Genomic DNA, 14,183 nt, shown 5'->3' with positions numbered 1-14,183 from the left:
AGGTTACAGAGTAAAAAATGTACTAATAAACAGTTACTGTGGTAGGCAGCCTGTAAGACAGCCCCCCAGGGACCTCCACCCCCCAGGATTCATGCCCTGGTGTAAGCCCCTGAGTGTGAGCTGCACTTACTGACTCACTTCTAACGAAGAGAATCCAGTAAAAGTGGTGGGAAATCACTCTTGAGATTAGGTCACAAAAAGGACCATGCATTCCATTTTATCTCGCATGCCCTTTCTTGCTTGCTCTGATGGAAGCCAGCTGCCAAGTTGTGAGCTGCCCTAAGGAGGGGCCCGTGTGGCAAGGGATTGAGGAAGGCCTCTAGCCGGTAGCCACCAAGGAACTCAGTCCAACAACCCACCAGAAATGCAATCCTGCCAACAACCACGTGAGTCAATCTAGAAGTAGACACTCCTTCACTTGAGCCATCGGATGAAATGGCGGCTCATGCTCTATTGCAGACGTTGAGGTAGGGGCACCAAGCAAAGCCATCCCTTGATTCCTGACCCAGAGAAACTGGGAGATAATCAATGTTTATTGTTTTCAGTCTTGAGTTAGTTTGTCACACAGTAGTAGGTAACTAATACACTAACCTACATTGTGTGTTTACTATGTTCCTGTCCCTAGGACAAGCATTTTATGCACATCTTAAGGTGTACTATGCAACCCCATTTTAAGGTAGGCAAGCTAAGGTGCAGTAGGGTGAATGGCTTCCCCAGAGTCACACCGTGTAAGTGGTAAAGGTGTGCTTAAGATCCACTCCAGTAACTCTTACGCTGCACTGCCTCCTCATGTACACACATCAGTGGGGAACGGGAGTATATTAAACTCCATGAAGTAAATATAAATAGTAAAATAAATATAAATAAAACATAAATAAAAACACCTACACAAACTAAATCAAATATAGTAAAGGATTTCTACAGTGACTGAAATCTATACAACATGATGTCAACTCTCTCTCCAACATCAAAGACTGAGTTGAGTTCATTAATATTTTCCTGATGTTATATTTTGAAAATGTTTCTGTTCTGCCCAAGAAGGGTCGAGGAGCTATTTTTACTTCCTATTACCATGGCAGAAGCCTGCCAACGCCCAGAGAACACAGCAAAGCCATTTACCGCCTCATTAATTGTCAGCGTCCCCATGTTGTGACAGTGATTAGTATTCACAAAGGGAAAAATTCTCTGTCACAACTGAGTTGTATTTCGAATAACTGGCACTTCCCCTCAGCCCTTGAAATGAGTCCTCACAATTTTGCACAGAAAATGCACACTGAGGAGTCTATTCCCGCCTCTGCCATCACCACCCTGCCCCCGGCACACACACTGATGTGGGCACAACAGCTCTGATGGTAACAGGAGGGGTGCATTCACCGGACAGGGCAGACAGGCCCCTCATTGGCATGTCTGAAAAAGAGTGGACTGTGTCATCTGATGACATTTATAGAAATGAAAGAAAGAATATTGCCTGAAACATAAACCCGGGAATCAAACAGCCTCTGCTTTAGCTATTCTGATATATCACAAATCTTTTTTTTTTTTTTTGAGTCCCTTATGTAATTGTCTTTGGGGCTTGAAAAGTCTGTAGGTGCTGGCAATAACATTTAAAGCTACAGCTACTGAAGAAAAAACGCTTGGAGCAATGGAGCTGAAAAGAGGACCAAATTTTGCTAGGGAAGGGAGTGGTGAGAACTCATAAGAACCCCATGAATGTAAAAAAAAAAATGGGGAGGGGTTTATTTAAGAGTCAGAAATTCTAAAATTAGAGAAATAGTGGGCACTTCTAAAGCAAACTTTGCACAAAGATAATATGCAGGCTTTTCTTTCTTTAAACTTAAAACATCCTGAACTTTCCCAAACAAATTAAACCAGACCATATTGGTTTAATATCTCTCCACCCTTAAGGAGGTTTCAGGGGAAATTTCATGTGTAATTGAAGTCTGAAAAACCACGTGCCTGTGACACCAGGATGAAAAGTGAAAACGGCCTGGAAGGGCTGAGGTTCATGCGGTAACAGAACCCACCTGTTACCCTCTTGCTGGAATGTCACATTTACAACAGGCTGCCACAGGATGACTGGTCATGGGGACAGGCAGATACACAGTCAAGCATATATAACTTTACAAGAGGAAACTGCATATCAGCCGTGCCCCCTTGGATCTTCAAAATATTGCAATCATCAGATTACTACTGAGTGGTATCTTGTCTACCGAAGTGTAAGCTTTGGGAGGACAAGCCTGGGACCTGACGCCGGGATGGAGGGTGAGCAGCACCAGGAGAGGATGTGTACAGAGGCCCCAGAGACAACCCCCTGTCGAAGTAAATGTTCTTATCTCCCGTGTCACTTGCCCAAAGGCTGGACCCTTGTGCTGACGGCCAATCATCCCACTTCCTGGCCACAAGGTCAAACACCACTTAGGAGAAGGGAGGAGCCAGAACCAGAGGCTGACTCCCATTTTAGACTGGAGGAAATCAAGGCACAGATCTGGCTACAAGTGGAACCAAGGATCAGCTATTCAGTATCTTTTCATGATACAACAATGACTCTGGTCAGGCAAGACCCGCTTCTGGCTAGACGATGGTCCTCGACGTTGGCTCCCAATTAGAATCACCTTGGGGAGCTTTCCAGGTGATTCTTTCCAGGCGGCCCCCAGCCTCTGAGACTGGGACTGGCCTAGAGCAGCCTGGGCATGGGAGCTTCCCGAACTGCTCAGGAGTCATCACTGATGCAAAGAATTTAAGGACACCACTCAAGCTGCTTCCATGTCCATCAGAATATTTCACGTTATTAAAAGAAAGGAGGGGGAAGGCATAGCTGTAGAGTGCGTGCCTAGGATGCACAAAGTCCTGGGTTCAATTCCCAGTTCCTCCATTAAAATAAATAATTAAATACATGCATACATAAATAAACAAACCTAAGTACCTCCCCCGCCAAAACAAACAAACCAAAAAAAAAAAAATCCACAAAAAAAAAAAAAAGGAAAGTATCACAAATCTTACGTGGCCATTTAAGAAAGGTGAGTTTATTCACTAGAAGAGTAAATTTTTCTATGATTAGCATTTTCCAAATTAGCCTTCAGGCAAAGCTTTGTCAATCAAATATACATTCATGTTTTAGACAACAGAAAAATGGTATTTGTTTCCATTACTCTATCGAACTACATCTACTGTCTGGAAACTAACAGAATATTATTTGAGAACTCTAAATTTCTGGTTAACTTGGTGACAACGGAATAAAGTCTTATTCCAGAGACCCAGTGAACCACTGCCAACAATCCAAAGCACATGTAATTAGTGGTTCAAAGCACTGCCTGGCTTTCTCAGTAAAAAGAAAAAAGGTTCACAAAAAGAGTACGGGAATCAAATATGCTAAGCAAATATCTGTACAGCAAAAAAACTCCTTATTTTAATAAAAGGTTTCATTCATGTGTAATGGTGTGAACCTCTCTAATAATATTACTTGAAATTAATGATACAGTTTCAGTTATTTTTTAGATAAACACTTAATGAACACAGTCATCATAAATTATTTACAGCACTGATGATGATCTGGCTAATAAAACAAATTTACACATCAGATCCAACTGTTACTGGTCAGAAAACGGGCTTCTGATGTAAATTCCCAAATGAATTGGTAGTTCAGGTCAATTTCTTTCTTTCCTTTAAGATTAAGTTTAGACAATGATATGAACACATGTAAACAACGCTGACAGTCTTTTTCCTTCACACCAGCTGCCACCATCTGAATGTTTGTGTTCCCCCCGAATTCATATGTTGATATCCTAATCCACAGAGGTAACAGTGTTAGCTGTTGGGAAGTGCTTAGGGATCAGGAGGATGGAGCCTTCCTGATGTGATTAGTGCCCTTATAAAGGAGACCCCACAGAGCTGTCTCATCTCTTCCACCACGTGAGGACACAGTGAAAAGCGTGAAACCTGGAAAAGGGCCCTGACCCATCCATGCCGGCCGACAGAACTGGCTATAAGCCACCCAGCCCTGGGTACTTTGTTACCATAGCCCTAACAGGTTACTACACCATCACTCACTCAGGGGACGTCCCCCTCAACAGACTGGTTAAAGAGAGGGATGGCCCAGGCCACCAGCACAGGGACTTCTGTTGGCAATGCAGTTAATGGTCCACTTACTCAAGGGTCAGACACCCCTGATCTGAAGTGGAATCACAGTTTCATCACACCGTCCAAAGGTGACACCCCAGCTTTAAGGAAACAGGGCTTTCAAAATAATAAGGCTGTCAGACTGAAATCTCAGGAGTCACATCTTCCCACCTAGAGAGATGGTTTTAGCTAAATGAGGAACTATGTTTCTACTGGAAGGCTTACCAATGGTCTCCAGGACTCTGTGGATGGGCACCCAAGGCTCAGAGCTCCCCAGCCCACATTCTGAGGCTCTGGTCCCCCGAAAGGTGAGGACAGGCCCTGCTTCACCTGCAACACCACTGTCCCAGTGCAGACACCTGCCTGGCGCCCCCACCACGGGAGTCAAGAGCCTCTTAAGGGGCCTCCTTGCTTCCTCTCCTGCCCACCCAACCTCCTTCTCCAAGACATTCTCCACCTAGCTCTGCAAGCAGAATAACATCCGAATCTCTGCCATCGCCTCCCAGGCCCCCATGGAAACCATTCCCTGGATACCTCCAACCTGGGCCACCACCACTGCCCTCCCTGTGTCCTCTGAACACACTCCATTCATCCCTGCTTTGGAACTTCGGTATTTGCTGTTCCCTCTACCTGGATGCCAGACACACTACAACTACACCAGGAGCTTCTCCCTGTCAGCCAAGCCCACGCTGTGCAGAGCGGCCTCCCAGGGCCACCCCATCTAAAGTGGCCATGTGCTGACCCCATCTGCATGTCCTCTTGGCCTGCAATGCTCCCAGGGCCCTTCTCTGCCCCCTCCACCTGCCCTGGGCCCTGGAAGGCTGACCCACCCACGGGCTGTATTGCTTGGGCTCCCTTGCCTCCTGGCTGCCAGCTGGGTTCTGCCACTCAGATGAGAAAACTGGGGCAAGTGGGGGTATTTCTTCCCTGCTACTTCCTGCTTCACCATCTCAATTCCAGACCTTCGTGTCCGTAGCTCTGCCAGGAGGCTCCTCTGCTAGGGTGCCAGCGACATGACTTCCTCCCTGCCACCCAACACTCCTCGCTGACTCCCTCAGTCCTGCCCCAACTAACCAGTTCTTCATTAAAACCTCCTGAACCACCAGAGTGTCCCTGTTAGGCTGTGACTGATACAACCCAGACCCTGCCCTCTCCTTGTCGCTCTCTGAAACATCACCCTGTGTATGTTGTCCCTGCACCGATCACCACCTGAAATCACCTGTTCACTTCCTTTTTTATTGTCTATCCAGGAAGCTCACCATATTCACCACTCTATCCACTAGGCCTAAAACAGTACTTGGAACGTAGTAAGCATTCGATAAACAACAGAAGAATAAAAGAATAATGAGTGAATGAACATCAACACATTGTCTCTGCTCAATATAGCACCTTGTGAGTGAGCTGTTCCCTGATCATTTTATGTAAAACAGCCATCTCCCCCCACCTCTCCATCTTCTCAGTCTAACTTTTTCCTATAGCACATCACCTCCTGACATAATTGACATGTATTTGCTTACTGTCTGTTTCCCACAACAAAAATGCCGGCCCTGAAGGCAGGGATGCTATTTTATTCACCGCTGCGCCCTCAGAGCCTAGAACAGTGCCTGGCTCATAGCAGAATCTCAATATACATTTGGCAAAAGAATAGCTAGCAAAGTGGGTGAGATTTTATACAAAGCAATTTCAGGATGGTCCCCAAGAGTTACTGGGGAAACTGTAAACCTACGAATTGCTAGACACCCAAGCGAATAAGCTGCATCTTACATGATCTCATCTTGCTCCTTTAGAATGACAACCCAGGACCCTTAAGAAAGAGACTTGATATGCTGCTAGACCTAAGCCTCAAGAAGACAAAAGGTTTTAGAGTAGAATGAGTGAGGCCCTGTATGTGTGCCAATTGTTGCTTTAGAAAGCACACATAGACGATTATCTGAGAGCACAGCCGCTGTAAATCCTTTCTGAAAGTGGATGAGCATATAAATTATAAATAAATGGGACTCAGGCACACCATTCTCTGTTCCACAGTGGTGTTCCTCTTGGCAGCCGCCTTCAGCTACAGTTCATTGACAGTACATGGAGACTCAGCCAAGCACCGAAAGCATCACTTTCTTTGACAGCTGCTCTCCTAAATGGGCCATATCTCTCAAAGACAGGCTTTATTCTGCACTGCCCACATTGTCCAAATTTTATTCTGCACACATTTGCAGATTTGAAATAAATTCCTCCTCCTCACCACAGCTGATTACTCATACCTGCCCCCTCACCCTCCAAAGCGTCTAAACTGTGCGGATTTGGGTGGGGGAAATCAACTCACCATGTATTGAGTGTCCCTTATGGTGGCATGTCGCCCATCACGGAGCAAGATTCCTGACTAAATATCCTAAAGGCCGAGAAAGTGGGCCCCTTCCCCCGCAACACCATTCGACCAAAACTGGCCAAGAGCTGGATAATGAACAACCGCGGATCCTCACCCAAACATTGGCTTTTCTTCCAGTTGTGCAGATTGAGAATGCGGAGACGCGGTCCTATTTATGAACAGTAAGTCACGTCGCCAATCAACGTCCGTTTCCCTCTCCCTGTGAATGAGGCGACCCCCTTTTGAGATGAGTAAGTGCCTGTCACGGCCCAAGCCCCCACGCTGACAGTACGAGCTCCAAGGAGCTAATTACAGGAGCTAATTCATCCCTTGATTGTCTCCTCCTACGTCGCCCCCTCTTCCCCACCCCAGCTAACACCTAGGGCAGGGGAGTCGCTGGGAGGCGGTTACCAGCTGGAAAGGCGAGCCTCTGAAAACCCCCTGGGCGGGCTGTACGCGCGGCCCGGCAGGTGCTCAGGGGACCCGGACCTCGGGGAGCGTGCCCCCACCCCAGCCGAGACATAGAGGACCGAGGCAGGGCGGCCCAGGACGTCGCCGCGGCCCCGGGGGTCGCCTCCCCGCCCCGCCGGCGGCCCGGGCAGGGAGAGGCTGCCCCGGGCCGGCCGGGATCTCGGCGCTGCGTCCTCCCGGCAACAAGTGTCCGCCCTCCGCCCGGCGGCCCGCCCCGCCCGGCCCTCACCCGGCACAGGCCGTCCACGAACACGCGCGGGTCCAGGTGACAGGCGATGGTGGCGCTGGGCAGGTCCTGCAGGTCCACCTCCTCCATCTCGCAGTCAATGAAGCTCCAGTCGCCGCCGCCCTCGTCGGCCTCGGCCGCCCCTGAGAACGGCGCCAAGGGCCGCAGCGTCACCCCGGGCGGCGCTCGCGCCTCGGCCGCCTCGGCCGCCGTCCCGAACCGGGTCCCGGCCACACCGTCCTCCATCCCGGCGCCCGCACCCGTGCGCCCCCGCCGGCTGCGCCGGGCTCGCGCGGGATCCTCGCGCTCTCCCGTCGGCCGGCTTGTGAGTTAACCTCCTCGGGCTCGCGTCGCAGCCGGCGGCGGTCACCAGGGTTCCCGGAGACGCGGCCTCGGCGCGCCAGCCCCGCCCGCCGCTGTTCCGCCGAGGGCGGAGCTCTGGCGGATTTAGCCAAGGGCCCTTTAAGGCCGGTCCCATGGGGGTCATTGTCCCCCGCCCGTCCAGGAGAGAAAGCCAGTAGAGGCGCAGGATTCTTTCACGTGATCCTCATTCTGCCGCCCTCAGCCTGAAGCCTCAGGGCGGCCATGTTGGTTAGGGGCAAAGGTCTCCAGCCAGTTCCGCTTTTCTGACAGCGGATGCCAGCTGAATGGCGCCGGGCAGTGTCTTGGGCGCAGAGATAACAGCTGTAAAGGCAGCGCCTCTGTGGTTCCCACGCGATGACGTTTTGAGGCACACAGGCCAACTTTGGGGGATTTCAGTGAGATATAGTCCTGGCTATGGTTCCGTGGTCCTTTGCAAGTAGTTAGATGCTTACCGTATATAGTCAGATATAGCCGCATTAGGGAATTGAACTAGACCATGGTAACGATACCTTACTGTTAGATTTTAGCTTATTAGTCATTATATCACTGCTCAAAATTTATATAATCAGACACGCTATTTTGAATTACCGCGATGTACTGTGTACAATGGGAAATAACAAGTGAAACCTTGGTCCTTTCCTTTGGGGAGTTTATAGACGGAAAGGGCAATGAGGTTCAGTGAAAACCTGAGTCTGAATTTCAGCTTTGCTGTTAATTACTTGGACAAGTAACCTAAATGTCATATATGGTAAGAATCCAGTAAAGGACCAGTAAATGGAAGGGCTGTTTATGTGTAGACTTTTTTGGAAGATGTGAAATTAAACCTGCATTTTCTCCTAAAGTAAGCTTACCCTCTAGTTAGGAACTGTAAGTGATTATAATAAAAAGTTTATCCAACTAACAGCTGAGATTTACTCAGAACCTGCCGAGTGCCGTGGTTGCTGTTATGACATCTCAGTGCAGTTTGTGCCTTCTAGGAGTTTAAATCCAAGGAGAGAAGTAATATGTGTGCAAAGATAATATGTGTGCAGAGATAACTCATAACATAGAATGTGATGTCACGATCTTGAGAAATTGGAACCATCACACATGGTGAGAATGTAAAACGGTGCAGCCACTTTAGAAAAAGTTTGGCAGTTTTTCAAAAAGTTAAACATAGGGTTGTCACATGACTCAGCAATTCCTCTCCTGGGAATAGACCCTAGAGAAATCAAAGCATATGTCCACACAAAAATCTATATAGGAGGGTTCATAGAGTCATTATACACAATAGCCAAAGAGTAGAAATAACCCAAAGGTTCAGCAACGGATGAATGTGTAAACCAGATGTATATCCATACAATGGATCACTTTTCAGCCATAAAAAGGAATGAAGTACGGATACATGTTATAACATGGATGAACCGTGACAACACAATTGTAAGTGAAAGAAGCCAGTCACAAAAGGCCACATGTTGTATATTTCCATTAGTAGGAGGTGTCCAGAGTAGGCAAATTCCTAGAGACAGAAAGCAGATAGTGGTGACCAGGGGCTGAGAGAGAAGGGAAGGGGAGGGGAGTAACTGCTAAAGGATATGGGGTTTCTTTAGAGGGTGAAGAAAATGTTCTAAAATTGGATTGCAGTGATGTTTACACAATGCCATGGATATACTACAAGTCACTGAATTGCACTTTAAAGGGTGAATTCTATGGTATGTGAATTGTATCTCAGTGAAGCCCGTATTTACAAAAAAAGAGAATGCGATAAAAGCCACGAGGGGTTAGATAAAGTGTGGTGGAGTGAGTGATGTTAGAGTCAAAAACTGTCAGCTCAGCCAGATATTCTCAAAAAGGTAACAAAGAGAATGAGCCGCCAGTTTTGAAAAGCGACGCCCAGCTAATCTGTTGCTGGGCAGGTCTGTGTCATCATCACCCTTAGGAGAGTAAGCTCTTTCAGTCCTGGGTTTCCCTAAACCACTGACGGAGAGCAGAATGGACCTGGTGGACAAAGCCTGTGAGAGGAAAGAAAGCCCTGGTGAAACAGAAGCCTGTAGTCCACTGTGTCTGTAGTGGACACAGACCGGGGCATCCCGGCCGGCTGGTCACTGAGCTAAGAGAGGAAAGCACAAGGTCCACCTCAAGCAAGTGGTGAAGACAAAGTTACCTGTCACTGACTTTGGAACGCAATGAGTCCTCACTGAGAGGCGGCGTCGCACGTCCCTTCAGTGACTTTGGATCCCCACCTTTATCTCTCTCCTCTCCCACTCCAGGCAGGAAAGTAAAGAGGGTGTCATGTATCTGTTTGTACCTCTCCAATCATAATACCAGCTCTTAAATAGTATGTGGGAGTACACATAAACTAGCCACACAAACATTATTACTCCAGATTCTTAGAACCGAAGCTCAAAGGAATTGAATGGCCTTCCCACAAGCAAACACGTAGCACATGACAAAGCAGGACATCACCCCTGGTTTCGTTCTGGAGCTGCCTCTGCTCTTTGGGACTAATGGAAACAGAGAAAGGGAAGGAACCGAAAAAAAAAATGGTGGAGAAAGTAGAGAGGGAAAATAAAGCAGAGAAACAGAAGGGGAAAGAGAGAGGTGAGGAGATCGAGAGCAGAAAGTCAGTGGTGCTTGTGGTCCAGAGTGATGGATGATCCCAGGAAGAGCGCAAGTTACCCCAGCACAGCCAGCCCCACGGACACACTCTCACAGCCCCAGGGCCAGCACTGGGCCTGCCTCTCCGGAGGTAGAGAGCTGTCAATATAGCAGAGTGAGATGATGGAAGCTCTCAATAAATAGGGTAAGTGTCATGCCTTCCACGTCTGAGTGCCCCTTTCTTGCCCTATCGCAGGTGACATCTTTAGTAATAAAATGTCACATGGTTCTCTCCATCTAGAAAATAGAATTTTATAGTAACTTGCATCTCTAAGAAAGGTGGATGCTGTGCCCTATGCCTTCACTGACACACAATTAACATCAACATCAATGGTCTCTTCCAAGGGGGAAGAAGCAGAAAATGTGAGCTGTCAACAACACAGGTAGAAACTAAGCAAAACGTGCTGCTGAAGTATGAATGCAGACATTTATTTCTAAGGATGAAATCAATTAAACTTGAGGGTAATATTTTGAGAGCCATTTCACCATAAAATCAGTAGAAAATTCTAGAAGCATCCTTTGGGCATTGCTCATTGTCCTTCTTTTTTCGAGCTGTGGCATTGGGATCTAAGATTGATCCCTGCTTCCTGTTTTGGCATCTAACTCAAGAACTTTCCCTCCTCACTGGTTCAAAGGAGAGGACTTGATCGAAATCCCGGAAGGGAAAGGAACCAACATGGATAAAGAGCTGCTCTCAGTGATTCCTTTTTTTTTTTTTAATGGGGAAAAGGGCACACAGTTTAATTACTGCATCCTACCACCTCCCATTCATTTTCGTCCCAACACTTCCTTCTAGTCGGCCACGGTAATTTCCTAATACAGAAGGCGGAGAGGCACTCAGAACACCACATTTGGTTATTTTTGTTCTCAGCACTTGTCTGTCTCATATCTGATGCAACCCGGTTATGCAAACATGCCTGTGCGCAGATAAACCAGCCTACTCATTTGCCAGGTGGGAAAGTTTCACTGTAGAGTACTTTTCCATAGCTTCCTATTTTGTTCTGGAAATTGAAGGGGGCTGTGTGCAGTAGGCTTTTGAAATAAACCAAACGCATTTCCGCACATTCTGGGAAATTATAGACATTTAGGCACATATTCAAGATAGAAGCAAATAGCCAGCTTTCTAAGTGTTTGCTTTTAGAAAGAATGAACTTTTCCAAAGTCTGCTCAGACAAGTAAACCCTTTAAATAAGCCAACTGAAAGTTTCTATTTCATTACCTCCTGTGAAATGAATGAAAATAAATGCTATGTTGTTGTTGTTTTGGTTGGTTTTAGAAAGAGGGATATTTTTCCCTACTCAAGGTTCATTCTTAAAATCCCTTCTTAAAAATCCTTGGTAATTTTTTATCTTTGTTTATAGTCCCTGTGTTGTACAATATGTCCTTGTAGCTTATTTTACACATAATAGTTTATACCTCTTAATCCCCTAAACCCCCCTGTTATTTCTAACAGTCTTCTGGTGCTTTTTAAATCAGAAAGCCAGAGTTATAAATTAGGTTTGGGGGGAAGTATTGGAATTTGGTTACTTTGCCTTTCCAAGTTTAGAAAGGAAATTCCCTGACTTTTACATTACTCTAAGCCCTCTTTCAAAACTGCTAATACTTGCGTGGCTTTTATGTGAGTTAAGATTCTTCTGCTTGCAAGTAACCAAAATCCCTGGAGCTAGTTTACATTAAGGATGTGGGCATCTCGTGGTAGCCAAAGGCAGGAATGCAGCCAGGCAGCTCAGGAAGGTCCCAGAAATGGACCTCAACAGCTGCCTAGAAGCCAGGCTGTCATTTTGGGCCATCGTAAGGCCATCAGAGATAGGGGATGGGCACATAAGCAAATGGATGTCTGCTCCTGAAAGTTCAGAGCCCGAGCTTTTTCAGTGAGTGGTCATTGTCCAAAATATCTCTCTTTGTTTTGAGCTACAATGATCACTCCTATAATAGTCTCACACAATCTCCTGTGTAGCGCCAAAACCCAGGTAGAGCTGGTCTATATTCCAGTTCTGTCCCTTATTTATTATCTCTGTGGCCTTGGGGAAGTCACTTGACCTCTTGGAGTCTTCAAATCCTCTTGTATGGATAAGTGATGCAAATAGCTTCCTTTTAGAAGTGTTGTGTAGAAACCTTGTCCAGCCTCTGCCTGGCTCAGAGGAGGGGTTCAGAATGGAAGGATTATCATTTTACTCTTGGTTCTGGATATTCCACTTGGAGAGCCCCTTCTCTTCTGTGTTAAAGTCTTAACAAAGGGAAGCCAGGTAGATAGACCTTCCCTCTGGCCAGCTGCTCGGGCAAGAATACCAGGGCAGGGGCTAGGTCTAGGGACCAGTAAGCTATTATGATTGTTTTTAGTTCTTCTTTAGATTGCAAGATGGATGGTACGTCAATGACTTGTCCCTCTTCATACCCAGTCCATTGACAGTCTGTCCCTGGAAGCCACCTGTGTGCTGGGCTAACCCGTCCTGAGATCCAGCTGATGTCTTTGTCTTGTTCCAATACGAGAGACTTCCCTTCAGGGGCCGGGGTGGGACATCATTGGTGCCTCTCCCAGTGTTCTCCTTCAGGGATGGTTTCTAACCACTGTGATGGGTTCCTTCTCTGGTTTTACCCTGTAGTGTAGGAGCCACATCTTATTTGCCTGTGACACCGAACAGTGCCTGGTGTGTTGCATAACGTGACTTAGTGCTCATGAGCTCACCTGGAGCAAGGCTAAAGTGACAGCTGTGTCTGGGAGAAGTAAAAGTAAGGGGAATTTTTTATTTTGGTGGGGGTTGTTTACAGATGGTAGAAGAAACACCAGGTTTGTATACTGATGGCAATGACCCAGTAGACAGGGAAACTTGATGATGACCAGGTGGGGCTAGAGGGTTTCTGGAGCCATCTCTGTGCAGGTAGGAGGGGAGGGCACCTGGTGCATGAGTGGAGAGGAGGGCCCCAGCTGGAAGACTGGCATCCATTCATTGTCACCATAAAAAGAAGGTAGCAAGCTGGGCACAGGTGTTGGTGGCAGGGGTGAGGTGACAGCGGGGCAGGGATGGCGAAAGTTCCCTGCAGTGGTATGATCTCCGTGGTGAAATAGGAAGCAACACCATCAGCTGAGGGGGAGGATGAGGAACACGACGTCAAGAGTTTAAGGCAGATTAAGAAAATGTGAAGAAGTCCCCCAGGAATGAGGGAGAGTGAATGGACTAGGGACATGGTGGAGGATTCCACATACACTCTTATGCAGTAAGAGTATAACATACATAAATTACAAGACATAAATCCATGTATGTGATTACAACATATACATATGCATTATCAAATATAAACAAATATGATATTTATGTACAATATGCATAACATAATGTAACATATACTACAAAATGATTACAATCAATAATATAATATACACTGTATATAACATGGTATATGAATATATGTTCACCCATCATAAGGGGCGTATAGAAATACATGCAGGTCATGTATGTAATAACATATTACTAAGATGTGTGTATTATTATATACACTTTAAAATATTTATCTGTGAATTACCTGTCTCCCCAGCTCTTCATAATATGCAATACACATTAAAAATGTACACAGAAACAGGAATTTTTAAAGTATAAGAATAGAGAAATAAACACAAATTTAAATGTTTCCTGTGTTTTTATTATCATCTCTAGCTTGGAAGATCAAGGAAGGCAAAGTCTTTTTCTATCAGCAATCAAAAATACTCTGTTTTCTCAAAAATCTTCTGTTCCTCTGAATTACTTTTGACAGTGTCTTAGTGAGAGTGATGTGATTAAATACGCTTCATTCTTTTGGAAAATCATAGTGAGTGTTGTGCACTCTGCTTATTAAATCAGAGTACTCATTTTTCAACCCCACCTGCCAAATATGCAAAGGTGTATTATTATTATTATTATTATTATTATTATTATTATTATTAATATTATTATTACGCAGTTAGTACATTTCCATGCTCCGTGATGTTGGTAAATGGTTCTTGCAAATTAATTGCAAGTTACTTGTTTTTATGTGCTT

General features: G+C 46.1%; 1 protein-coding gene across 1 annotated transcript in view; it reads right to left on the bottom strand.

The window, feature by feature from the left end:
- The window catches only part of RCAN1 (regulator of calcineurin 1), a 90,470-nt gene extending 82,911 nt beyond the window's left edge, over nt 1–7,559 (bottom strand). Inside the window, exon 1 of the mRNA XM_074359308.1 lies at nt 7,173–7,559. Coding sequence (XP_074215409.1) covers nt 7,173–7,415 — 243 coding nt within the window. The 5' untranslated portion in view covers nt 7,416–7,559. The remainder of the gene's footprint in view (nt 1–7,172) is intronic.
- Nucleotides 7,560–14,183: the final 6,624 nt, after the last annotated feature.

This window comes from Camelus bactrianus, chromosome 1 (genome assembly GCF_048773025.1).
Source record: "Camelus bactrianus isolate YW-2024 breed Bactrian camel chromosome 1, ASM4877302v1, whole genome shotgun sequence".
NCBI classification, from domain to species: Eukaryota; Metazoa; Chordata; class Mammalia; order Artiodactyla; family Camelidae; genus Camelus; species Camelus bactrianus.
Note: the sequence above shows the minus strand (reverse complement) of the source record. Positions and strands in the feature narration are given on the sequence as shown.